The sequence below is a fragment of the Camarhynchus parvulus genome, chromosome 17 (assembly GCF_901933205.1).
Source record: "Camarhynchus parvulus chromosome 17, STF_HiC, whole genome shotgun sequence".
NCBI classification, from domain to species: domain Eukaryota; kingdom Metazoa; phylum Chordata; class Aves; order Passeriformes; family Thraupidae; genus Camarhynchus; species Camarhynchus parvulus.
In genome coordinates, this window is record NC_044587.1 from 9,793,173 (window position 1) to 9,821,073 (window position 27,901).

Below are 27,901 nucleotides of genomic sequence, written 5' to 3' on the forward strand. Positions count from 1 at the left end.
GAGGTGCATTTGTACATGCAGCAAAGGCACATACAGTATTCATCTAACCTCAAACAAATTCCTGCCTGTGGTAAGGGAGTTGGAACTAGATCATAATTTAGGTTTCTTCCAATCCAAACCATTCTGTGATGATATGAAATTCCGAGTTGGAATAGGGAAATTGCATCTTTAATTTTTTAAGCATGTATTTTTCTGCCTGAGGCACAGCTCATGTGGAAGGCTAAAAGCAACTTGACAGCGTTCTTTAAGAAGATGGAGATCAGCTATCCTGAGCATCATTCACCTCCACAGCTCCAGCAGAGCCACTGCCAGCGTCCCCAGGACAGCACAGAGACAGGGACAGTCAACGGCACCAGGGTTCAGCAGTGACCCCAAGGGCCCATGCAACAGCAGGTCACAGCTGTGGGGACGGGCCCTACCTCTGGATAAGAGCTGCAGAATCATTCTCTCGTTTCCGTCTCTTCCTCTCTGCGTAGCCCCTGAACGCCCTGGGAAACCATGGCAAGCCATTAACCAAGTCCAGCTTGGAAGTGGAGAGGACAAGGGACACACAGAGGGAAGCTCTGGGCAGACAACAGAGGCTGAGGTGCCCAGGGGGCTGGGCAGCACCACGTGTGGGTCAGGGCACCCAGACCACAGCTCCTCACTCCCCTGGGCTGCTCCTCAAACGTGGCCCAAAGGAGCACCCACCATCCCTGGGCTGCTCCTCAAACATCAGAACGTGGCCCAAAGGAGCACCCACCATCCCTGCTCTGCAGAAAGGACCTGGGAGCTGCAGCCACACCCTCTCTGCACACCAGCTTTGAGAGGAACAAAGTGTGCCAGCAACTAAGGGCTGCAGTCGGAGGATGAGGATGGTTTGGTGGGATCCATGTAGGCCTACCAGGTGTAGCCACCTAACCTCCTGCCAGCTGACAGACAGCTCCCAGCACAGGGAAAGCATGAGTGAATATGATGGACAGGAGAGGAGAGTTTAGCTAGGACACCAACAGACAAGGAAATAGAAAAAATTAAGATTATACTTACGAGATGCTAGATTCCAGGAGATGCAGAGAAAAAGAGAGAAAAGAGGAATTTATTAGTGCTCAGCCCTAGCCAGCGTTCTGAGGGAATTCCCACAGAAGGAATATATCTTGTTAAGTGGAAGGAAATTGCTTTTTAAATTAAACATTTCTCAGTGGTGAGACTCCTCCTTGACTGAGCTTAATCCTCCCTGGGGCAGGGCTGACATGTGGCTTGGATGCAAAGTGAGCTCCACAGAGACCCAGAGAATGTGCAGATGTACAAGAGCTGAGTGTGGCCTGCCAGGCTGCAGAACCACGAGCTCCTGGAGCAGGGAGAGCTGCTCTCACCATGACAAACACTGCTGCAGCTGGCTCATGCTGCCTGCTCCATGAAGGGAGCGAGCACAGCGGGTTGAAAACACTGGAGCAGGGGCCAGGGGCACCTGGAGTGCCACCCCAGCACTTTGGGGACTTCTGGAGGAGTTTCTGTGTCACTCCTAGAGGCAGCACAGAAGCTCCAGAAGTGTTAACCAAGGAGCCACATCTACCAAGGGACTTGTCAAGGGTTCCCTCAGGGCACCATTCCCCAAACCAAACCCAGGATGGCCTTCAAGCCTTGCAAGCCCAGCCATGGGCCATCATCCTGCAACAAATCTGCCAAAAAAATACAAATTCAGACAGCAAAGGCTGTGTCCAAATGTGCTGATTTTGCTGATGGTTTGTGGGTCAGATCAGAACTGTGAAATACCATTGACTGTTATCAGCCAATATCTTTTAAATGTTTTTTTCTGGGGGATGCAGCTACCCCACTCCTGAATTCCAGATCCAGGCCTCCCTGCATGAATCCTTCTGGGTCTGATCCAGTCTGGGTTATCCCAAGGGAAATAACCAGCCTCTCTTCAGGATTTGGGGAGGGAAAAGCACAAGGGAAAGAAGAAATGTCAGAGAAACAAGAGTACAAAAAGGACACCAGATTAGACAAGAAAACTGAGCTAGAGGGCTGAGGGTGTCCCAGACATTGGAAGAAACACACAGGAAAAAGATGACAAGGCTGAGGAAGGGCCTTGGAAGGCAGAATAGCATCTTGTTTTCCTCTCTGCTTGCCTTGGTTTTCCAGTCAGGTGGGAAATACTTGAAAGCAGGAAGGCAGCACTCCCTGGCAAGCTGACACAACCTGGAGAGGAGGCTTCCCTCTCTCTCCTGAGCCCTTTGAGAGCTGCCTCCTCCCAAACACAGCACCCAGGAACCTGCATGGAGTGTGGAGGGAGAGGCTCCTCCTAACTCACACCCCTTCATACTTTGCAGGGATTTTACTGACACTTTTTCACATGTGCAGAGCTGTAGGGCTTCCTTATCCCAGAGGAAGGCACCTCTGGGGAGGGAGGGATGCAGGGCAAGCCTGGAATACCCTTCCCTTGGGAAGTGTGTGCAGCAGAAGCAGCTGGTGGAGGGTCTCAGACCCACAGGAGCCTTGCTCTGCAGAGGCAGCCAGGTACAGTGTCACAGACAAAATCAGGGAACAGAGAAGAGCAGGGTAGCCCAAGGAGTTAAAGAAGGTAAAACCAAATAAATGAGAGCAGTAGAGAAGAAGAGTAAGTAGGAAAGAAAAGTAACAAGAGACAAGTTTCTCTCGTATCCCTGAACAGTGATGCCAAACACACAACTCCTGCTCCAGGCTCTGAGTTTTGAGCAGGTCCAGACCCCGAGATGCAGAACAAAAGCCACAGCAGTGGTTGCACTTACGCTTGCATAGTTGTGGTAGCAGTGTGAAAACTGAAGAGGTTCTCCTTTGGGAACCAGGTTCGTATGGGGACATCATCTGCAAGAGAGAGAGAGAGCCTGAGCACCCAGCAGGCACAGACACCCTTCAGACAGCCACATTTCCTCCCCAAGCTCCTTCTCTCAGGACTTTCCTTCAGCATCCTGCTGCCCTGGCTGAACAGTTCAAGTCTCATCCTCCTCATATAATTGCACACTGCCTCTGAGTGTTCTGTAAATTCCTGCTAAGCCTGTCTATCAGGCTACTAAGTGAAGAATAAAAGCTCTATCTTAAGCATTGGAGATTAGAATAATCCAGGAATTACAGAACCGACATTTGAACTAGGGAAAAAAAAACAGGGAAAAGAAACATTTTTTATTAAAAGCATTTTCCTGTCTCTGCCTTCTCCCTTATAGCATTGATTTAAACTGCCCCACTCCTCCAGTTCTTTCTGATACAGCACTGTAGAAGATGAAAAGCATTTACCTTCCACTCAGAACAGTAAGCCTGAAATATCCTCTTTTTTTCTGCCACTGAAGTTTCAATAAACCCCCCTCACACCTGCTCCTGGTGACTCGGCCTTCAGGAGTTCCCCTGGTTTGGAAGTCAAAGCACCCATCAGCTCCACAACCTGCAGGTAACTGAGCTGATTTAGTCACCTCTCTTTGTAAACTGCCCTGCCCAAACCAACTGTGGGGTTTTTTTCCCTATTTCCAGGGCATCAGAACACTGCATCACCTTCACTGAATGACCACTAAGACAAAAAGCAAAATAAGTCACCAATGATGTGTGTGGTGACCAGGAGGAGGAACCTGCCCAAGCAGCAGCTCCTGCTGAGAACTCTCAGGCTGGAGTCGGGCAGGCAGGGAATCAGAGGGGCACTGAAATCCACTGCCACAACACCTGTGAGAGCTCAGTGGACTGGATTCCTGGGGCTGGGGGCTATCTGATTTTTCATCTTGCTTCACACCCAATTTGTGACTTCCTTGCCTAATGCCTTGCCCCATGTTGCTGATTGTGTCTTGCCTCAGTCATTCAAGTCTTCAGACCTGATAATATTTAATATTCTGGCATTGTCAAGGTATTTTTTAATTCACTTTCACTGGCTCAAGCCCAGTCAAACTCCACATGCCCACTGCAGGCATAATTACTACAGACCAGCTATCTTACCAAATGTTTTGTAGAGATCATCATATCCTACAGATTATTCCCTGAAAGTACAGAAAGTGGCTGCAATTACAGATGCAAAACATGCTAACTGCAGCTGGGGAGCCTTCCTTTGAAGTGCAGCTTCCAAGAAATCTACAGAAAGCTGTAGCAGACACTCCTTCTCAGCTCACAGTTTACGTCAAGTCTTGTTTAAAGGCACTCCAAGGAAATCTAGACGTTAAATGAAACTGCATTCCAGTATGCTAAAGATTTCTGCTGCAGTCCCAAAGTCTGCTCTCCTCCAAAACACAGAGACAGAAGCAAAGCAGAACAACTCAGACTGTAAATGAGTTGCTTGTTTGAAGCCTCCAACCCACAGAAGTGGCGAAGGAGAAGTTGTACAAATTCCTTTTTAGCCAACAATTCTGTTTGGGACTGCTCATCTCAAAGGACTGACAGTCTCTTCATGTGTTTTACAGCTTTTAAGCCACAGGCTTTGGTTCAAAGCAGAGCTTATGAACAATAGCTAATATCCTTAGGAGGCTTTGCCTGCCCCATCACTGGGAGCTTTCTCTCCTTTTCTCATAGACTGGAGTTCACTTAGGAAAAATACCCCTGCCCTCCACACACCACTCAACGAGGAATAAAGGATTTGGGACCCTTCAGAGGGTAGACCATCAGCAGAGGAGACTGCAGGTGGGGACTGGGCAGCACAGCTCAGCTCCAGAGCTCACTCACCAAATTAAAATTCAGATCATGGGCATGGCTGCTGCTGCCAGGAGCAGGCAGCACATCCTTTCTGGCCAGGCAGAGGAGCTTGTTCTCCTTTCCTTTCACCATCAACTGTGAGGAAGCAGTGGAGGAGCCAGGGGCCTGGTAAGACTGGAGGGACGGAGGGACACCACCACCAGCATCCAGCACCTCCAGCCACTTCCCACTGCACCCAAATCCCAGCACCTCTGTCCACAGTGGATGTGTGTGTATCAGATGCTGGGAGCAGGCAGGAGATGACAGCTTGTGCTCTCCTGGAAAGGTGTCAGGCATCAGAAACTCAGCATCAAACCCCACATTCAGTGATGCCACTGGGGCCTGGCTGCCATAAGGGCTGGTTTGCAGCAGCCACTTGTCATGTGGATGCAAACAGAAGCAGCACTGTCAGGTGAGCCCTGGGGAAATCAGCCTCTCCTGGCTCCACTGCTCTCTGCTCCCTCTCCCCTCCTAGCCAGGCAGGAAGGACATGCCAGGGAATTCCTGCAACCTGTGGCACTTGTGCTGTTCAATTCTGGGGTTATCTGAGCGGCAGCACTTGGATAGAGTGCAAATAAGACCAAGCTGAGGGACCTCTCCTTCCATGGTGCCAGTGCTGGGATGGAAATTTGGCTTGTGGACACAGCCCTGCCAGTGCAGCCACACACATCAGGACCCAGAGGCTTGAGGTGAGCAGCCAGGGGAGCTGCTGAAACATGGAATGCCCATGGGGGCATCCACAGGTCCTGCACTGGCCACTTTGTTCCCATTTAAGTGACTACTCTGACACATTTTCAGACAGACCAATCTCCACGCCACACTGGTGACTGGCCTCAGTGAAAATGGCTGCCTGGCTGAAAACAGACACTGAATTCCAGGGCCCAGCAACAGCATCTCCTTGCAGGAATCACCAGCACAGGTTTTCCAGCAAACACAGCTCCAGCTATGAGGAGCTAAACCCCTCCGTCAATGCTGTGGAGCTTTCCCTTGCTTCTGTATCACGTAATTCCCTCAGTCCCACAGTGCAATTCTGATTTGTCCAGGTGCGCTTGTTTGGGCTGGGATAAAGCTCATTTTCTTCACAGGAGCTCACATGGGGCACATGCAGTGTCTGATGTGAATCCCAAAAAGTCTCAGGGAACAGAGGAACAATGCTTAAAAATCATGCACAGGATTTCAGGGGGCTGCAGTTTTTCATCACATTTCATAATCAGCTATTTTCATTACTATTACTCCGTTTAAGCCATATATTCATGTAGCCACATAATTTCAGAAGTCTAGGCATGAAAATATGGTCCAGGGCCCAAACCTTTGGTGATTTTACCTGTAGTAAACATCACTGCAGTATTTATCAGAAAACTCTGAACCCAGGGAAGCTGGACAGTTTGATGTGCACAGTCCTTATACACAGTTTCTTCTCAAGGAGAAAACCCTGACCTTTCCTGGCCAGACTCTCTGCTCTAAATGCCTTGATGTGTGTTTACAGAAAAAATCAGACAAATTAGGCCAGACTCCTTGCCAGCCACATACAGGCAAAGATGGACTGCACATCAGTTTATAATTCAAAGCACACAGACTGTGACATATATTTGATTAATGGTTCGGTTTTTAAAAACAATATTTTTTAAAATGGAATGGAATAATTACAAGCACTCTTGTAATTGAGAGAACATTAAGCAAGGAAGAAAGGAGGGAAAAAGTCCAACACTATGTTATTTGCTAATATTTGTAGGAAGCCCAAGAGGTGGCACTGCCTGAGTGGCTTCCAGCTCTGCAAACAAGAATTTTGGGAACACACCAAAGTACAGAACACCATAACTTGAGGCTCCCACAGAGCAGCTCAGAAAGATTTCCCCTGCCCAGCAAGAGGCAGAGAGAGGATCCTGCTCTGAACTGCCTCTGGGATGAGCATGGATGCAAGATTTTGACACAGTCCTTCCTCTTTTGCTTTTCCTCCACAGAAAAGGAGCTCACTGAATTGCAGGAAGTCATGAAAACCCACCCAGAGCAGCCTCTGGTGACCAGGAGTTAGGATGAGCTGCCCTCCAACTGAGCTCAGCTTACTGCAAACTCCTCCTTTGACAATCCCTTTCCAAGAATGCTGCCCCATGGTGCCAGAAGGGCCCAGGATCAAAATCCCTGTGCTGGGATGAGATGGGTGTCACCTTTGTGTCACCCAGTGTGGAGGCTGACAGTCTGGTCAGAGGGACTGAGCCAGACAAACTTTCCCAAACATTCCTCTGGGAAATTTTGAGAAAGCTCAGAGAAAGAATTAAACCAATCCTGCAGCTGGTGTTTTGACTGTAAAATGTTTACAAGAAGGGTGCTGTTCCTAATTAACCAACGCTGTGAGGAGTATTAATTAAAACCAATCAAGTCCACCTTTATCATAACTGTCAATGTCCTAGGGTGACGTTATGATGTTTGTGTCCCCCCATTTGGGTGTTCTGTTTATGCTGGATATCATGTTCTGTGCCTTCAAGACTGGCTCTGAAGAGCGAATGGTTTGTTTTGGTTTTGCTCTCAGCTGCTCCCCCATGGCTGGTGGGACACAGAGACAGGGCAGTACATGGTCCTGCTTTTGCTTTTTGCTTTGCTTTTTGCTTCTGCTCTTCCTTCTGCTTTGCTCCTGCTCATTAGCTAGTTTAGTTAAGCAGTCCAAATTTTCCCTGGACTGTTTCTCCTTTCCCTTTTTTGGAATCACTCAAACCTGCTCTGGACTGGGACCTGGGAACACCGAGAGTTTGCACCTTGTGGCTGCAGCAGCTGCCCCAGCACAGGAGGGACTGATAACAGAGCGACCACCCCCAAGAGAGACTTTCTGAATTTGTCATCTTTTTCAGAGTGGTGACAGAGTGGTGTCATCTGGTATTGTTCCTTTTGTGTGCTGGAGGTGCTGTGCCTGTTAAATAAACAGGTTCTTTCCACTTCTCTCCAAGCAATACTTCCCAAACCAGTTGGGGGGAGTGGCTGTGTGGGTTTGCTTTCTGGAAGGGCCTCCCTTTGGAGGTTTTCTCCCAAATTTGCCCTAAACCAAGACAGTCTATTAAAAAAAGTGTAGTTTCTAATAAACTTTGCATTTTACCTTCTGAGACCTTAGAGTCTATAGATCACTTTGTTCACCCATCCTCACTACAACAACAACCCAGCAGTCACTTACCAGACACTCGATCCACACTGTACATCCTCTCCAGCCTTTTCCTGTGCCACCCAGCCTCGCCAGGTGGGTGCTGCTCCAGCTCAATGGACTGCTGGGAAGGGGCAGCCAGCCTGGAGCAGTTGGGGCACTCCTTGGAGCCCTGGCGGCCGCCGGGCCAGGCCTTGCAGTGGCGGACGCCGTGCGAGCCGGCGGCGCCGTGCGCGTGGTGCCCGTGGTGACACTCCTCGTGGGCAGCCCCCTTCATCACCACCAGCTCCATGCTGTCGTTCTCGTGCTCTGACAGCATCGGCCTCTCCCCAGAGATGGTGTAGACTCGTGGCTTGGGGCCCTCACTCGGCAGCTTCTCCGCCTGCTCCTCGGTGAAGCTCCTCTCGAATTTGCCGTCCGAGATGACCGAGAGCCTGCGCTTGTTCTGGGCCACCTGCTGCATCTCAGGGGAGTCCTCCTGCCCGATGTAGGAGTCTGCTAGCAGGTGATCTGAAACAAAAGGCACGTTTTCCTTAAAGCAAAGCCCCACAGACAAGGCAAATTCAACAACTCTTTGCTACTGCTTTGTAGGGAGACAGACACAGGAGGTCCCTGCAGGAACCATTTCAGATGAACGTGTGCCCATCACCACCTTCTAAACCTCCAGGGCAGGCACTGAAATGAGAGATACCTCTCACAGAGAGGCCCAATATTTTAAGCATGTGTGGCCATCCAAAAACTCTAGCAGCAAATGCAGGTCTCAGTGCACAGCCTGAAAATGCTGCCATGCAAAACAGCCCTGGTTTAGCTGCAGCCCTGCTCAGCCACACGAGGGCTACGGAGCTGGTGACAGTCTGCAGGACAAGGACCAGCACCACCTTCTCCAAGTGCCAAACTCTGAGTGTTTGGTGCATTAAGTTCTTTCACAACACTGGCAAAGGAGCAAACCAACAAGGTTTGTTTGGTTTTTTTTCCCCTCCTGATTTTCTGCCAGGTGGTTTGACATGAAAGAGATGCAGCAAGGCTTCAGCTGGCAGCTGCAGCACAGCCCCCCGCTCATGGCACGCCCCGGTCCCACAGATGGCCAGGGCTCAGCCCGTGGGAGCTGTCCTGGAAGAAAACACAGCCGCTCCCTGTGCAGGGTAGGAAGATCCAAAGGAGACAGGCCCATGAGTGCAACTATCTTTGGAGCCCACACACTGGATGAAGTGCCAGGAAATCTCAGCATTTCCATGGCAATTCCATGCATGAACCCAACAGTAGCTCCCACCCACCTGCTAATCCTTTTTCAAGTGGCTGTTAATTACCTCTTACACTTCCCTTCAGATGGGAAGCAGCTCAGGGACTGGCAAAAAGGCTCAGCATGGAAGGCATTATTTATGTGACTGCTACCCAAAAAGTGAAATCATTAGTGTCCAGCACAGACAGAAACACTTAAAACAGAGGCAGAAAGCAAATCCAAGCCTTTACTTCAGTAAATATTTATGGAACATAACTTCTTTGGCTACCGAGTCATGACCTGGAAGAATTCGTCCACAATTTGAAGGCTTGGCTACCTTGCAACTGGACATGAAGTGAAGGAGGAAGAGGACAACGACCTCTGGACAAGAGTGGCGGTGTATGTGTGTAACACAGACCTTTCACTGCTGCCACATTCTGCTGCCCATGAAGTGCTCCTGTGCCCCTCTGAGAGGAGCTTTCCCAAGCTGAGTCCATACAGAGTCAGCTGCTGAATCTGAAATCCATCCTGGAAAATGCTCACATTGCCCAGGGCCTCTCCCCCTGCTCTGTTCGCAACCAGAACTGAGTTAGTACTGGTACTGGGTATCACCCTTGTCTCATTTTTCTGCTTGAGATACAACTTCCTCCAGCACCACTAGGAAATAAATCAGTCTCTGGCCACTCTGCTCAAGAAGTGACTGTCAGGGCTGTTCAGGCTGACACAAGTCAGGTTTCCTTTCATTTGTCTCCTCACAGTCTCTGGATACCGGAGCTGGCCAGGAGGAGACAGTAAGAGTCCTGAAGAGCTGTGCCTTTTGAACCTGCAGCTGATACTCTGTCCAGGCTTCACATGAAGTCAAAAATCCATGTCCAGGTGTAGTGGGGGGTAGTGCCCCTCAGATACAGCCCAGAGAGTGTGAAAGGCTGGCAGGGCTCTACTTTGCCCCATGGTCAGTGTGGACATTTGCACCTGCTCCAGGAGGAGCATGATGGAAAACAAGGGCCATTCCAGTGGAAGAAGGTGTTCCACAGGCTGTCATCCCAAAGCCTGTATCCAGCTGCAGTGTACAGGGTCAGAGAACAGTGTAGAGAGTGCTCACAGGCCCCAGAGCCTCTCAAACCACGTGTCCCGCTTCAAGAGGCAGCAGGTCCCCTGCATCTGCTCTCCAGCAGCTCAGATCCTCCCCAGCTCCAGGATTAACCGTGCTCTAGAGTGGGCATGTCTTGGGAAAACACCACCAAAAACTCCCTGAGCTCTGCCAAGATCTGTGCTCGCTAATAGTGCCAAACAAACCATTTTTAAAATTAAAAACAAAGGCCAGCTCTAAGTACTCTTCTCAACTTGTCAAATTTACTAATCTGTGTGGGCACAGTGACGCTACAGATTTCTTAAGACACCACAAAATCGTGGCTGACAGCTGCCCCTGTTCCTCCTGAAACTGATACTTGTATGGGAGATGCACAGCCTCCTCAGAGGGAACACACAGGAGTGCCACCTTCACTCACACACTGACAGCTCTGGAATTCAGACATCCAGGAATTCCTGAGCCCTGGGATCTGCGGCTAAATGGAAAAATGAAGTCCCCAAAGTACAATATGCCTGAAAATCATGATGAGCACAAGAGCAAAGAGACCAATTCCAATCTCTGTTTTATAAGCAGTGACGTCTGTTCAGCTCCATAAAATTTACACACATTTCAGGGCCCATGACTGGTTTCAAGGAAGAGTAAATTTTTTACTGAAATCCTGGCAAGATTGACCAGATATATATGACATAAACTACCTACCTGATCTAGCATGCAATATGTGAGGATAAATCTTTCTTCCTACCTTACCTGTCCCCTTCTCAAAGTGTTTTCACTTGTATGTATATGTAAGAGTTTTCATGACCTACACTACAAAGGGCTGCCAGCACACCAATGTGCTTTCTTTTTGTAAAACAATTGGATAATTCTTCATTTTCATTCAATTTAGCACCTTCAGTAATTACACACTGGTGAAGCAACTTCACATGCCAAGGGAATATGAAGCTTTATTCAAAAGTAGTTGTTAATAAAGAATTATCTACAGAAAAAAAATGGTGTGGAAGGAAAAGAGATTCAAACATCCATCACAATGAATTATTGGCCTGTAGAACAGAATCCACACCATTTCAGGAGTCTGTGCATTCACATACACGAGTCACACACACCAAGATGTGACCAGTTACCCTTGTCCGTGCTTGCTGTGAACAGGGTTCAGGTGCCAAAACACGGCACTTGCTGCCACAAAGGCATTTGAGGCTAACAGTTTTGCTTCTGCTAGGAAGGAAATCAGGCTGATCCAGAAATCAATGCTGGATTAGAGCTGAGCCACAGGGATGTGGGGTGAGGAGAACCAAGGGACACTCACAGGAGCTCAGCAATGACTGGAGCTGCCTTCTGGAGTCAGTTGCAGCAGGCTGCTGTTAACACCCTCGCCTCGAGCTGCTGCTCCCTTTTTTCATTTTCACATGGCTCTTGCCACCTCTCCCACTCCCAGCTGCTCCCTCCACCTGCCATGGCAGCCCTGGCCAGTGTGACTGGGCAGCCTGGTACAGCTCCCTCCCCTCACCACACTGGAGCTGCCCTGGGAACGACTCTGCTCCCTCACCTCACCTGCTGCCTTCAGCAGCAACACCTGTGTCTCACATTGCTACTTAGGACCAGATAAAGCAGTTTCCTCAGGTTCTCTTTTCACCTTCACTCTTGCTCTACATGGATTTATTGTGCATGAGGAACTGAGCACCAAGACAAAAGGAAGAAGACCAACGCGCCTGATCTGTAGATTGTGTGTCCACTGGTACCAGAAACATCCAGGTGGTATTTCCATCACTTCCCTGCCCACCTGGGCCAAGTCCAGCAGGGCTTGACATCCAGTCCTGAAGGCCAAATCACTTCTCACCCCCCTCATTATGTACTTAAATATACAACCTTTTGTCTTTTTGGTTTCACTTGCTGCTGTCTGACATTTCTTTCTTCACCTCCCACACAGTACTGCCCAACACAGAGCACATGCATGACCAAAGACTGACAGCAGTGACAATCTGTGCTGGGCAACTGGCAGGGTCTTGGGGAAAAAAGAACCCACATTCTCAGTACATGTAGTTCCTGCTAATTAGGCATTTATTAGTATGATATACTTACCATACATCCTTTCTTATTCAGTAACCCTAGCTTGAGCACTCACTCTGACTTATGGAAGTGAGAAAGGGCTTGCACATTTTTCTTTCAGTGCCACCACGTTTCTCCAGAGCAGGGGACATGCTGGGATCAGCCCCCACTGACTGATGCCCATCCACAACTGTGGAGCCAACTCCTATCTGCTGCAGACTGCCTTGTAACCCCCTGGGATGAGAAGTTTATAAATCAAGGCAGCATATAGCCACAAGGCACAGACAGAAGCTCCAAATTTATTCCTGTATTTAGCAGCTAAACTGATGATTAAAGCACCTTAGATTTAAAGCCTCCGCTCCAGCATCAGAGGCAAAGTGGCAAAGGGGAATCCAGATAAACCCTATTAAAAGAACATCTGTCATCTCAGCAAAAAAAAAATTCAGAGAGACAGTTCTTTCTTCCCTGTTTCTCCTCAGCTGGAACTCTCTGGACCTGATATTTATGACAAGTAAGTTCCAACTTTAAATCAAAGAACTGCCACAGTCACTGAAGATGAATAGAAAGTTTTTGGGTGTACGTACAGGGCCTTGCTCAAAGAAGTAAGAAATGAAGTTAATGATGCTTTTACCTTGCACCAGGAGGAATCCAGCTGATTCCCTCAGGGAGGGGAGCACTGGCCAGAGCTGCAAAACCCATAACAACCATTCAAATGGCACAGCTGAGAAGTTTCTCTTGCAATCACAACTCCAAGACCTCCCACATGCCTGTCACTGCCCCTCGGGTGTGCTGGCAGGTCCTGGTCTCCCTCTGCTCCCTCTCAGAGATGTAATGCAGAGCTTCTCCCCATGCCAGCTCTGTTCTCCCAACAACGTGACCCCTGGCACAGGACAGGCAGGCCACCTTGCTGGGCTCAGGGCTGAAATGTGATCAAGAAATAGTCATGGGGAAAAAAGGGGAATTTTGTTCAAGTTATTGAAGCATAAGGCAGGGATATCAAAATGGAAGATACAACAATAAAAAAAATGTCACAGTGGCATTTCAGCCATGCAGTAGGTTCAAAGCCAAATGAGTAGATGGAATCACAGAATAGCTGGGGCTGGAAGGGATCTCTGAAGATCATCCAGTCCAATTCCCTGCCAAGGCAGGGTCACAGGTGACAGGGGAACAGGTGACACAGGAACATGTCCAGGTGGGTTTGGAATGTCTCCACAGAGGGAGACTCCACACCCTCCCCAGGCACCTGATCCAGAGCTCTTTTTCCCTTCCTCATGTTGGGGTGGAACTTGTGTTTTAGTTTATGGGCACTGCTCCCTGTCCTGTCACTGGCACCACCGAACAGAGTCTGGCACCATCCTCTGACACCCCCTGGGGATGTTTATGTGCACTCATCAGATCCCCTCTGAAACCACCCTGCTCCAGACTGACCAGACCCAGCTCCTGCAGTCTCTCCTCAGATGAGAGATGCTCCAGACCCCTCATCACCTTTGGACCTCCCCAGTAGCTCCTTGTGTTTCTTGAGCTGTGCACAAGGACCTGCACAGGGAACAGGCAAAGGAAGGGAGCTGCTCTGGGAAACCAGAAGATCACTTAACTATGACAAAATGGTTCCAATTAGTCTCCCCTGCTCAAATGGGCTTCAAAAACAAACAAACTCAAGATAGCATTGACCTGGCATCTCATAGGTGAGTAACCTTTTAGTCTGGCCTGTAACATTAATGTGAATAGATGAAATTGCTACTGTGAGACACGACCCAAAGGAGCAAGTGGCAGCTCCATCACCGGCCCAGCATCTCCATGGTAACACTGTGACCTACGTCTTTGTTCCCTCTGTAAGCCAACAACATATTCCACAGCAAGTTTCAGGATACACCCACACCATCCTTGCACTGGCTCATGCTAGAAGAGGCCTGAAGCCCTCAGAGATGAGATTTCATATCCCTGCTCTGTCCTGAGCTCAGGCCACCTACAACTCCCTCCAGAGCATGGGCTTTTCCCAAAACGGCCACCACCACCTCATCAGCACAGGGATACACTGAGAGCAGGGCCAGCTGCACTGCTGGGTCTGTCCTGGGGACAGGACAAACATCCTCTAGAGAAAAAGATCAACCTGGTGCTTACTCTGAACCAGGCTGGGCTGGCAGCTCCACAGTGTAAACCCAGGAGATGGAATGTCCCTCTCAGAGCACTGCACAGCCACAGCTTTACCTGCTGGTGGCACAGGAAGCTCACAGGTTACTCAGCCTGAAGCAGTTATGAAGCCTCACCCCATGGCAGTTTCTGGCAGCACCAGGAAGCTCCTCTGTGCCTGGCTGCTCCCTCCACACACACTCACAGCCAAAGGCCAGGCTCCAAACACAAGTGACTGATCCAGTGGTGGCTGCACACCCAGCACAGGCACAAACATGGTCTTGCTCCTGCCACCCCTCCCCACTACCATGTGGCCTGGGGAAGCTTTGCTCCTTACACACTCACACTGATGACTGAAAAACCATGCAAAATCATGCATCATGCCAAAAAGAAAGGAAAGACACAAAGATTACTTTTTTGAGCTTAAAAAGAAGCTTTTCCAGTTTCAGGTAACTGCCCCCTTTGGTTTGTCCTGCAGCAAACCAGCAGCCATGCTGGTTTAGCAGGAGCCATGGAGAATCTGGCTCACAGCTCCTGCCCAAGGCCCATCTCCTCTGCAGCACCAAGGACACTTTATACTGGATCTCTCCCTCTCTCACTTCCAAAGCCTCTCCCACACAGCTTGCCCAGAGCAGCTGGTCACAGCAGGCAGCCCAGCGCTGCATTCTACAGCCCCCCCACTCCAGCAGCAGCAGCTGCCCTCCCAGTAACCCCACTGAGCAAAACAGATTAAAAAAGTACCAAGAAAAACCTCCCACAGCTCCCTCCTGATCCTTGTGTCTGAATCCCAGCTCACATCAGGATGGATCCCTGCTTCCCCAGACAGCAGGGAATTTCTCAAAGGCTCTGCTTGTTGTTCTTCTCAATGTCACTGCCCCATGCCCTGGTACCTTTTCTTCTCACAGTTCCTCCAGAACATGGAGATAAAACCTAATGTGCATTATCTCAGTGTGGGGCCTCTGACACCTAAGCTGGAGAATGTCCAAAATTCCATGAGCTCTGTAAGACTGAGTGATTACTTATTCCATGCTTTATTCTCTGCAGCCTTTTTATACTTCCCTTTAACATTTTAATCCCTTTCTGTATCTTTCTTCTAAGTCTGTCCCAAGGGACACCCACTTCTACACTAAAAGGTACCAGGAAGCTACAACAGTCAGCAAAGACTCTGGCCACAGCCTTGGAGGCAGAATGAATGCTGAAGGAGGCAGAGTGCTCTTCATGGGAACCCTCCCAGACCTCCAGCCTGCATAAATAAACCAGCAATTAACAGAGGCAGGAAGAGAGCAGGAGATGCATCACCAGCCTGGCAACAGCTCCCTCAACACATCCATATCCTGTCACCTGCAGCAGAGTCCAACCCTCTCTTTCTTTCTAATTCCTCAAAATATTTTAAAGATCAGGGGAAAAAAATCTGAGTGATCCCAAAGGGACAACCCCTCCATCCTCTGCATTCATACCCCACCACCAGGAAACTGCCCTGCTCCAAAAGGGAAACAAAGGGAAAAAAACTCTATATGGTCATCATACCTGATAAAACCTATGAGAAAGAGGAGAGGTAAATGCACCTCTGCAGTCACCTGGAAAAAAACTCTTCCAGGATAAGACACAGGAGAGTTGCATAGGAATAGTCACACAACATTTCTGAGCCATGAAGTTCTCCGGCCTCACATGAGGAAGAATCAGAAGCTGTAACCAACAAATGCTCCCCCTCACCTTTCTTCCCCCCAGGTACACCCTGCAACACCTGCAAGCCTCTCTACCTTGTGCAGCTGTGCAACTCCACACCCTGCCCCAGCAAAGCAAGCAGAGCACGCACACTGCACTTTTACTGAAAACAGAAGGAAAACACAGCCTTGCACATAACTCAGCCTTGGACGAGGCAGCTGGCCTGTCCTGCTGATCTACAACCCCTCTGCAGCTCTTCATTACCACTCCCCAATTCTCCAAGACATTCTGCCACACACACACAAGCTCTCCAGAGGAGCCACCACAAATAGAAGTTATGACTGAAGGAGCAGCTCTTTGATCAGCTGTGGAATGTGAAGTTATGAGGGATGCAAAAGCCATATCTTTTCCTCTCCTTGGAGTCAAGGGACTAAAAAGATAAAAAAAGGGAAACTGAAATGGACAATCCTCAGAGAACAAAGTGCAGCAGAAGTGGAGCAAGTTGGGGCAGTGTCTGCACACTTGGCATCTCCCTCCACATCTCCATGGATCTCCTGGGCTGTCAGAGCTTCATCCCCCTGCTGAGGAGCTGAAGCAGCAGATAAAGCAGCAAAGAACTGACATCCCAAAGATTCACACCCGCCTCATTTTCTGCATGAGGACTGCCCTGCACAGGGGGAGAAAAGGGTTCTAACTCTTGGGTCCAGAAAAGGAGGATCCTGCCCTTCCCTCCTCCAGTTATGCCATCATTGTCCCATTGATGGCTCTACCACCTTCCTGCTCCTCTAAACCCACACCTCTTTTCTCTCACTGCATTCATCAGTGACTTGAAACATTTCTTAAACCATTTTTTTCCAGACTGAACCAAGGCTTGCCTCCTTCCAGTCATATTTAGGCTGGAGCCTTCATCCCAGCTCAGTCTGCTGGCAGTGCAGGCAGCACCTGGGTGCACAGCTGGGGTTATGACAGCAGAAACAGGCCTGTCCCACCAGGTACAACACTCAGGGGAAAGCTCAGAGCTGACAGACACATACAGGCACTGAGGGCTTGATTTGTTGGAGCACTGAGCTTTCAGGACCTAAGGCACCAACACATGAAGGGGGAATCCAACACCACAGCATGCAGGTGGTTCTCCCTGCTCACATTGCCTCTGCCTGCTCTCTGAGGAGCTGGAGCCCATTCAGGTCCCTCTGGATCTGTGCTACACCTTCAGCTTCTGCAGCAGAGCCCTTCCTTTACTTCCCTGCAGTCACTGGGTGGCAGCTCCAGCACCCTGCCCAGCCAAAGGTGAAGCCTCCAGAACCTGCCCAAGTGATCCTGAGATGGAATTTCTGCAGGAAGGAAAGATGTGACTTCCCTGTGATCAGGCTGCTGGGATGAACTAAAAGGAGCCAAATTTTCTACTTGCAGTGTTTTTTATTGGATAGCAACCTTCCTACTGGGGTTATTTATACAGAAGTGTTACAGACTGTGTTAAGTTATACATTGCAGAATTTCAGAAGATGACTTAAAAATGACGATTCCTTTTTTTCCCTCCCCTCTCCCTCAGAATTTAGAGTAATTTCTAGGGAATTTTATTCCTTTCCAAGTGAATATTTAAGGATCCCATAAGTATTGTGGTATTTCCAAATGTGTTTCTCACTGCTTCATTCTTGCCTGTGGCAACTAAATTCTCCTGGATTCAAAAACAATCTCAAGACTGATACACCAAGGGGCAGTAGGTGAAAAGGCTTCCCTGGAGAGCTTATGGATGTCACAGGCAGAGACAGGACTGAAATGCTGCTGTGGGGAGCCTGGCTGTGGCACACGATCCAGGAGTCACATCAGCCCCATTTCCATGCTCTTCTAACCTACAATCAGAGAAACCAGGAGCACCCCAAGGATGAGTTAAACTGCAGCTTTTTAAGGGCACATCAGAAAGGCTCCCACTCCCCGGATCTGACCAGGGCTGCCCAGGCCTCAGGCACCTGAACAGATCTGCAATTTCCTCTTGTCTCTATCAGAGATTCTCTGCCTGGCCCCAACATGACCCCACAGGTACTACAAGGGCACTACAAAATGAGCAGGAGCCAACACTTCTTCCTGTTGGAAACTGGGATGGGGGGGCTGCAAAAAGGACTGGAAGAGACTCCAGGTGACAGAAGCAACTGCAGAAATGGCCACGATGGAAGGAACAAAAAAAGATTTGCACCAAATCCCAGCCCTTCCCTTCCTACCTCCACATGCTCATGCTGTTCTTAGACCAAATATTGTACGTAAAGTGTCCCTGGAGTTCTTCGTGAAAAGAATCCAAGAAAACCTCGGTACATTGTCTTAGAGCCTTTCCATTCACAACATTAGCACAATTCAGCCAAGGACAACCTGAAGGTCATTAGAACAGATCCCAGAGAAAAGGAAAGGACTCAGCTGGCTGCCAAAGACTGTGTGACTGCTCTTAGGGCAAGAGGCATCTCCTGTACAGGCTTAAACACACACGGCTTACCTAAAATGATACCATCACTCTACATTACATTCTATTTAATAACTTTATCCCCTGCACAGCAGCTCAACAGCACTGAACAATTTATTGCTTTTTCACACAGACTTTCTGTGGATTACACAGGATTTTCTGTAGGTTTTGCAATGAATTAACTGCCTGCATAATATTTTCTTTCGTCACAGAGAAGACACAGCCCTGTTAGAAGTCAGGTGAGTTTTTCCTGCGCTCTCCTGCCCATCAAGCAGAACTCATGATAAGCTGATGGGGACAATATCTACATGGAAAATACTGACATATTAGCCAGCACATGTAGTGCCCTCATCTAGGCAAATCTCAGTTTAACCCCTGTTGAAGCAAACCCCTGGAATAAATCCAGATGTCCCTTCTGGCAGCAAGGATTTACACCAGTGAACAGAATATAACTCACCTGCTTTTTATACCCCAGTGAAAGCAAAATCTAGGAGTCACAAACCAGTGCAGAAGCCTTGTGCAGTGCAGTCACTTCCCAGCTGCAACTTCTCCTAAGCTGCAGGGGTGAATTTATGACAGGGCACTTGTCCCCTAACTGAACTCATCCCCACAGCCCACCCAAGCCCTGGGTCACCAAACTGCCTCTTCTCCTTGGGGGCAAATCCTCCTGCCTCTCTGCTGCTGAGATCTCATTGTTCATGACAGATAAATAAATGTACTTTCATTCTAAGGCTGTTAACCATAGGTGCAGGGACACATGGGCATAACCAAGGCACATCAGTTCTCTTACCTGAGCCGTTTCTGCCTTCAGGATGGTTTTGTGAAAGGTATTCTCCAAAAGCCCTCGCCGCTCTGTGTCCCAGCATCAGGAGGCAGCCAAGGAGAGAAAGAGAGAGATTTAAGATGCTTGAAGGCCAAGGAAAGAAGGAACAGTTCAAAACCAACACACTGCTGTGCTCCTGCAGCTGCCATTCCCTCAGCCTCAGGTGACACCCATGGAAATTCACTGCCAGAGCAGAGAGGCTTCCTCATTACACGCCAGGACTCCAGTGGTTCTGGTGGAACATCAGTGCTTCCCTGGCCAAACTGGGAAAGAGAGCTGGACTAGAAGTCCAGGACTAGTTTAGGCTTTAGCTTCTCTGTTATAAAAATGAAAACACAGAATTGAAGGGCACCTGCATGAAATCTGTGATGGACACAGAACTGGCTCACTGTTTCCAGCCCCCCTGAGTTAAGCTCCTCCTGGCAGCCCAGGAAGGAGGCATCTCCACCCCAGAGCCAACCACCACTCCAAACTCCTACAGATCCTGAAAGCTCCCAGCTGGGAGCCATCACAGCTCAGATGTGGATGCTAATGCCCATTTTACCTACCTGAACTCTAAATTCTCAAGCCCCAGCTATATCAGTATTTGGATTACTGGACAAGCTTATTTGAGAGTCACCCACAACCTCCCACAAAAGCAGTTCCTGCTTCTCTGATGGATTCCAGCCCTGTGCATGACTGAGATTTTACTGGAATATATTAAGAATCAAGCAAGCAGGGCAAGCTCAACCCTTATCACACATCCTGGCCTACGTAAGACAGCAAACCTATGAATAAGTATTCCAACCAGGGAAGAGCTTTCTGCTTGCAACTCACACAGGAAAGGAATCCTTGGCCAAAGCACAGAATACAGTAACCTCCAGACTCCAACTGCCAGGGCATTTGTAACGTCCTGGTGCTGTGATCCTGTGATTGCTCTCCTGTATCTAACAGACCTGTGACTCAAGAGAGCCAATACTAGAGCCAGGTTTTCCCCAGCCATCCATTTTCCCCAGGTTTGCAGAACAATCTCTCCAAGGTCTGCAGCTGCGCTGCCACTGGGCAGCCAGGGTGGAGACTGGCAAAGAAGGAGGTGAAACAGCCACCCACCTCCTTGCCAAGCCAAGCCAAGCCAAGCCAAGAAGCCCAGAGCTGAGCACCCTCAGCCCTCAAGCACAGCAGCATCTCCTGGGGAAGGACAAGATTTGCTGCAACAGAGAAGACTCTCCATACCAAGGTATCACATCCACTGTCCTCCTCCTTCAGAGGTGCTCAGCCTTAGAACATCCTCTCCAGCTCAAGCTGCTGCAAAAGGCTCATAATGGCCACTAAACATCTAAGTGGAAAATGGCTTTGACCTCCAAAACCACCTTCTGCTTTGCATATCCCAGCTTGTGTAGGCAGGATCTTCCCCACTGCTTTTATGCACCACCTCCCAGAGGAGAAAAGGTTAACAAGGCTCCAATGCACTTCCCAGAGTGACTCGGGCTGGAAGGAGTGGGAAGTCCATTTGTCTTCCACAGCCAGCAACACAGGATCAATATGAACAATGAAGAAAGAGTAATTTAATCTCTCCGGGACTAAATTTCAGCACAGTCAAATGCAAAATGCTTTGGAGCACCACAGCTGGAGCTGTGCAAGAAGAAAGGTTTAAGCTTCTGTATCTTTTCATACTAACAGACAATGCTAGGTTTCCCCTGGTTTTGGATTCTTACCTGTCCAGCTCCAGGCTGTACCTTTACACACTGGCTTGGGGTGGCAGGTGGCCAAACTGTCCCCCTCGATGCCTGACACCCCCAGAGGTGGTCACAAGAAGGCTCTATCACATGGGGAGCTCTATAACCAGCCCACAATCCCCGCTGTGAAGAGTAAAGGGGTGACCATCGTGGTTCACCCATCCAGGAGGAGAAGCAGCACCTCATGGATGCTCCTGGCACCCTCAACCTTTCTGCCCAGGCAAAGAGCAAGACTTGACCCTGGAGCAACAACAAATGCAAAACTGGGAACTGGAGTGCGGTTGCTTCATGGAAACGGCTGAGTCAAAATTCCTGGGAGCAGGGATATGGCACTTGGGGGCATGGTTTAGTGATGGATGTGGCAGGTTTTGGTTTGCAGTTGGACTCATTGATCTTGGAGGTCTTTTCTAACCACAACAGTTCTATGATTTTAACATTAGGCTACTCAGCTGCAAGCAAATTCCTGAGCTGTTCCTGTACTCCATCTCAGAGCTGGTTAAAGCTCAGCCAAAGCTACAGCTGATCCTGCACACCACCAGCAACAGTATGGCTTTAATAAGATGGCTGGACACGAGATTCTGAGATCTCTTCCACCAAAATTTCTGGGACTCCAAGGCTTCCCATGGAAATGTCTGTCTTTGCAAGGCATCACCAACACCATTCACAAATGGGCATGCACTTAGGCCATTGGGAAAAACTTTGAAGCTTCTCTTTTGCTTCGGGAGTCATTCCATGTATTAAAAATAATAGCAAGCAAGTTCTCAGGTAAATTATCAGTGAGAGAACACGGTGATTTACACAAAAAATGCTGAAATATGAAGATAAATCTCTAACTAGTTCAAAAGCTCCACGAGCTCCAAATTCATCTGTCATTGTCTCCATTCATCTCTTTGCCAATGCCCGAAGCTGCTTTGTCTGTCTGAAAATCTGAACCAATGCTTCACCTTTAACTTGCAAACCACGGGCTCAAAAAAACAGTACAAAGCATTTCCTAAAGACCAAAACTGATAACTAGCTAAGACAGAGCCAGAGAAGCACTGTTGCCCTCCAGCCCACCGTGTTCCATGGTGAAATCTGTCACTCAGTAAGAGCTCAAGGTGGAAGGTGCTGCAGTGTCTCTGACCTCACTCTCGTTTCCCCAGGCAGAGGAAGGAGGAGGGTACAACCCCAGATGCCAGAGCTCCTAGAGAACAGGTCACACCCAGAGCTCTTGTGCAGGTCAGAAGCACAGCTGGGCATTGCTCAAAAGCTTTGCTCCCTGCAGCTCTGTCCTCGCTGTTCCACCCCATGGCTCCCAGACCCTTCAGGCCAACCCAGAGCAAACAAACATGGACAGGTGGGCACAGCTCCCCAGCTCTGGTGAACACAGCACAGCCTGCAGCGGGGGGTTTCCAGCCAATTACACCCAAAACTTCCCACTAATTACTGTGCCTATTATCTCAGTGGTTCCCTTCTGCACTCCTGCTTCCCCAGTGCCATCGGCTCCTCCTTGGCTGTGCCTCAGCAGATCTCCCGCAGATGCGGGCACGTGCCCTATGCCAAGGGGACTCTGACGGCCACTCTTGCTCCTAATGGCCACCTGCCCCTTGCCAAGCCTTTTGTGCTCCTCCCCTGCCCTCACAAGTCACCTCAGCTCACCAGCACTTGCCTGGATTGTTACTGTGCCATTGCTCTGCTCTCCCTGCTACCCATCGGCTTGATCACAGTAAAGCCAGAGCACAATTCAAACAGATGGCAGCTGTTCTATTCATCCTATTCTTTTCTCTCTCTTTTATCTGTTACCACAAGCCACACAATCAGACTTTTCCTCAGCTCAGCTCTGCCTCCACTATCACTGCCAATAGAGTTCAAGCCCCCTCACACCACTGGACAGCACTGGACATACACCCCTTCAACTGGGCTCTGAGCAGAGACACCTTGGGATAATTTAAGAGTAAGAGGTGGAAAAGAAAACTTGTTTCACATAAATGAGATTAATACAAGGTGCCTTACAGCTCCATGGGCTGGTGAGCTATAACCCTGAGTGTATGACACTGCAAAAGCTGCATACCAATGAGCAGGTAGCACTGAGAGGTGATCAGCTGATGACAGGACAAGTTTAGCCCTGACTCATCTGGAGAGAGGTTTTCATTCTAGTGGCAGAGCAGACCTGCATGTCACACAGTCAGCACAGCTTGAATTAACAAAAGGACATCAAGCAGGGACCAGGGCTCTAGCACACTGTGCTGCTAAGTCTAACCAGCACAGACAAGCCTCAGAAAACACCACCATTTCCTCCAGAATTCCATCAGAAAGGCTCCAGGGAGGGAAGGAGGGATGGGGCAGCACAACACAGGCAGCAAAGGCAGCTGCCCTTCTGGGGCATTTTCCAGTACTCACTGTGCCTCAGATGTCAGAGCTGGGCTCGGGTCTGGAAGAGAACTGTGAAGAGGCACAGACAGTCTAGACAGAGATTTGCTCGAAGGAGCAAAGCCGCCAAATAACAAAGATCTCAATTACAATGTAATAAGCACAGAATGGCCTTCATGTCTCTGAAATAATCACATCAACAGGATAAAAGGGGCCTTGATGCACACAAGCAGCTATGAGAAACTGATGCACATAAATTTATCCACCAAACTGACACTTACAGAGTGAAGAAATGCAGATTGAAACACTCAGAGATACAACAAAGACCTCAGATAACTCCATTTAGCAGCAAGCTAAGCAAAACCTGGACTATTCAGGAGTATTACATGGAAAAATAAAGAACACCCACCACCTTCTCATGCTCCTTCAGAAGTAATGCCCAGAGAAGCTGCAGCAGGAATCTGTTGTGACAGCATCTCACAGTGCTGCATCTCGGGCAAACAGGAGAGAAGAGACCTGCATCATCAGGACCTACATCCTCCTACAGCAGCAATCCTGCTCTTGTCACCAAACAGAGAAGGGAACACCTCCAGCACAGCCACAGTTAACAGCTCAGTCATTAAAGACTGCTGACACCTACACTATTTAAGCCTAATAGTAACAATACCCTGACAAAAATTAGTTTTCTAAAATATCTATGTAGAGAAATGGTAGCTGGAAATTTTTAATTTCAAAATTCTCACACTGAATAAAGGGAGATTGGATGTCAGCAATGGATCTTAGAGACTCTACAGTATTGGGGTAATTCATGATCATGAAGTTTGGACAGGAGAAGAGAGGAAGAACAGCAGATATTAAAAGAAAGGCAATCAAAGAGACAGTTCATACCACTCCTCAGATAATTCACAAGCAGAAAAGAAGAATCTAGACTCCATGAAGAACCCCAAGCTAAGCCAAAAATCACTCACGCAGCAAGAAGCCTGGGATAAGGTACATGGTCACTTACCTCTGCATTTCATCAATGAAAAATCCACCCTTTCACTAATGCTGCGTTCAAAGCCACTCTTCATCCCTCTCTAGGCAGGAAGAGAGGGAGTGAGACCAAATTCTTATCCCTCTGTGGGCTATCCTGGACTAGATGCCAAGGTCATGGAATTGGGCAAGACAAACCACACTCTCAACTCAAATATTTCCTGTGCGAACGACTGCAAGAAGAGATGGTTCTGGAATACCCAGCAAAAGCCTCATGTCTGTTTGCTCTCACTCTCCCAAAGAACAGCTGTAGGCCAGCACAATACAAAGCAGAGCTGCAGGAAAACATCTGCTTTATTGCCTCATTTGGGGTGCCAGTGTTTTCCTGCAGGTGTCAAGGGACCAAGGGCAACGAAAGCCCATTTCTGAAGGGCTTTGGTTCATCTGCACCCTTGGAAAAGTTCTGAGGAAGCCAAGGAGCACAGGTCAGACAGGCACAGCCCAGCCCTGGAGAGGCCGTCAGCAGAGGGGCAGCACCAAGGTCACTGCTCAAGGACAACTGCGTCAGCCCTGCCTTCGGCACTGGGGCCCAGGAGCTGCAGGGCAATAAGAGCACACACAGGGAGGGAGCAATCCCTCCTGGCAGGGAGATCTCGCATCCAAGCCCTTCACAGGAGATCACAGCAGCAGCATCAAGCACAGCCCTTCCCAGGCATGCAGGGTGCTGCAACTCCCCCAGGAGAAGACACCAGGGAGACCAAAGTCAGCAGCATCGTGGGGGATCTGCACAGCCTTGGCACAGAGCAATTGTGTCCTTTGTTTGTAAGAAGCTACTTAAAAGACCCAGTACACAACAAGCTGCATGGAGCTTAATTAATGCTCCTGGGACATGAGACTCCCCTGAGTGGCTCTGCAGAGATTGTAATTTAACAATCTAGGGAGCCTGCACCTCCTGCCTGGATCCCATTACTCACACCAGCAAACAAGCCCTGCTCCTTGCTCAGTAAAACAGCCAAGTGCGCACACACGCTCCAGCCACATGTAAGAAATACACACCATGGTCACCTGGACTTACAGCAGAATCCCAGGAGATGATTTTTCTCTCTAAGAGAAGTCATGACAAATATGAACAGGACAGAGCCCAGAAGATGCAGAGAAGCAATCCCAGGATCCACCAGCTGCCTACACCCACAGGGCACATGACCATTGCAGCAGTGCTACCCACACAGGTGACCCAAGTGCCAATCCTTGTGGGGTGGACAGAACAATCTCTCTGTAGCCTTACCCAGTGTCCTTGCTGTAGATAAGGATACATGGAGGAGAACCCAGGGCAGAGCAGAGGATCTGTGTGTGATGCGCTCCAGGAAACCTTTCAGCAGGTGGGTCATTGCCACTGTAGGAATTCTGAGCATGACAGAGCCCACGGGAGCAGGGACTGAGCTGTGCCTGGAGCAGCAGGATGGAGGCGCTTGGGACGCTGTCACCACCAGCACCTTCTCCACACAAAGAGGCTCTGCAGGGAGCCCCTCCGCACATTCACCGACCTCCTCAAATGATTTCTGGATCAGGAAATTCTAGGATGGGCATCAACAGGGAGACACATAAAGGCACCTGTCCTGTGCCGTGGTCTACATGACCAGACAGTCCTCAAGGGCATTATGTCCCCCAGCCCAAACCCACTTATAACTTTTCTGGTCAAATCACCTTACTTCACAGAGCTCCCACAAACCTGTACCTGCAGCTTGTCAGCAGGTATGGAGCAAATCAGAACCTCCGAGGCACCTCCTGGACTCCACACAGTTGACAGAACCTGAGCAGCATCTGCCCACCCTGGTGTAGGCTAACAAGTCATTATGTTCAAAACACATTAGTCGCTCCCAAACACCCACACTACCATTTGAAATCCTACCAATTACTGAGTGTGTTGTTTGTGTGACTGCCTAATCCCACTCCCAGAACCCCACCACAGCACTTATGGCGCCTTACGTGTCATTTCTGTATACGCACCTGGCTGACATCACCACAGAGAATCCCACTTCCAAACCTCGGAATGCCATGAAAGCATTTATGTTTTCATTACTGGTTAGGGACAGGGTACAACAAAATGTGGGGAGAAGTCGCAGGCTCTGCCTGGAGAGCTTTCCCTCGAGATACTCTAGAGTTTGAAGGATGGATTTCTTTACAACTCAAACAGATGGCAATGTACAAGCTTTTAATCTCTTCACTTCAAGCCTTAAGACTTCTCTTTCCTCTGAGCACAGCAGAGATGCAGTAATGTTGAGTTAGAGAGAGAGGTGACTGAGATCTTTCAGCAACACGGATTGAGTTCTACACACGACTCCAGGGTATTCTAACGCAATTTTGTCTAACAACACAAAGGTGTTACATAATGCAGCTGAAAAGTTTAATTTCTCCCCATTTTTCTCCAGCAGCAAAGAGCCAGTCTAGCTGAAGCAAAGCCAGTGACAGATCCACTCCCTGGCACAGCTGTGCCGAAGGAGCAGCTAAAAAGCTGCGCCAATGCCCCCAAATAGTCACCGGATGACTGCTGTGACACTTGCACTGCAGCGTGGGAGAAGGGTCCTTTCACCTGGGAAAGGGCACTAAGGCAAAGCCCATCTTTGACAGCTTTTTAAACCTAAGTACCACTAAGCAGCAAATATTTTCTCGGATCTCCCATGCTTGATACTGAAAAGCACTGGGATCAGGCAGTGAGTGAAATACTACACTGTAGGACAAGCAATATAAAACCAGAACAGGCACAATATAGAACCCAAATCCCTTAACTGGTCTATGTAGTGGCTCGGGACGCTGCCGGGGAGGGCAGACGTGGCGGGTGCAGATTTTCACAGAGCAGTTTTTCCATTCAAAGGAGCGAGACCCCTTGAAGGAGGCTGCTGACTTTGCCCTCGGACACGCGCACGGCATTTCAGCGGAGGAGAAACCACCGGGCACACTGACCGCGCTTCCGAATTCCCGACGATTATAAAGATCCATCCCTGACAAATCCACTTCTGACGCGCTCTTTGCCGACCCAGCAAATAAAGCCCTGCGGGCGCTGTGGCCGGGCCGATGGCGGGGACGCCTCTGGACACAAGTCACCCCTCCAGAGGCTGAGGGTCGGCGGGGCCCAAGGGTGGCACGGCCGCCCGCTGCCACCCGCGAGTGTGCGGCTGCTTTGGGGGCACCGGGGCAGCCAGCGACAGGGACCCGCCGGCAGGTGCCACTCCCAGCCCCGGGACAGCATTGGGGCACAAGCCCCGGGTCGTGCCGGCACCGGTACCTGGGCTCGTCCCGAGGGTCTCGGGGCTCCCTCCAGCCCGGCACGACCCCCGAGGCGGCCGGGGGCGAGCAGGGTGCCGGCACCGCGGGGCCCCCCGAGGCACCGCCCGCCGCGCCCCGGGCACCCACCTCACTTTGGCCGCCACGGACGACATGGCCTCGTTCCTGAGCGTCTTCCTTTTGGACACGGCTGTGCCCATATTCGCGCGGGGGGTCGCGGCCGGGGGAGCGCTCATCGCCGGGCCCCGCGGCTGCCCATGCCGGGGCGCGCCGCCGCCCCTCGCCGCCGCGCCGCCTCAGAGCCCCGCCATGCCGGCCCCCGGCCCGCGGCCCCGGCCCGCGCTGCGCTCCGCCGCGGCCGCTGCCGCCCCATTGACT

General features: G+C 49.7%; 1 protein-coding gene across 5 annotated transcripts in view; it reads right to left on the minus strand.

Annotated features, from left to right (window-relative positions):
- Window positions 1–27,901, minus strand: part of NSMF (NMDA receptor synaptonuclear signaling and neuronal migration factor) — a 48,791-nt gene extending 20,890 nt beyond the window's left edge. Inside the window, exons 1-6 of one of the 5 annotated variants that reach the window (XM_030961639.1) lie at window positions 27,653–27,901; window positions 19,173–19,234; window positions 7,820–8,296; window positions 2,748–2,823; window positions 1,027–1,032; window positions 420–488 (exon numbers count right to left, since the gene is read on the minus strand). In XM_030961639.1, the coding sequence (XP_030817499.1) occupies window positions 420–488; window positions 1,027–1,032; window positions 2,748–2,823; window positions 7,820–8,296; window positions 19,173–19,234; window positions 27,653–27,759 (797 nt within the window). In that variant the 5' untranslated portion in view covers window positions 27,760–27,901. The remainder of the gene's footprint in view (window positions 1–419; window positions 489–1,026; window positions 1,033–2,747; window positions 2,824–7,819; window positions 8,297–19,172; window positions 19,235–27,652) is intronic. The other 4 variants (XM_030961640.1, XM_030961641.1, XM_030961643.1 and 1 more) reach the window with 4 other exon arrangements.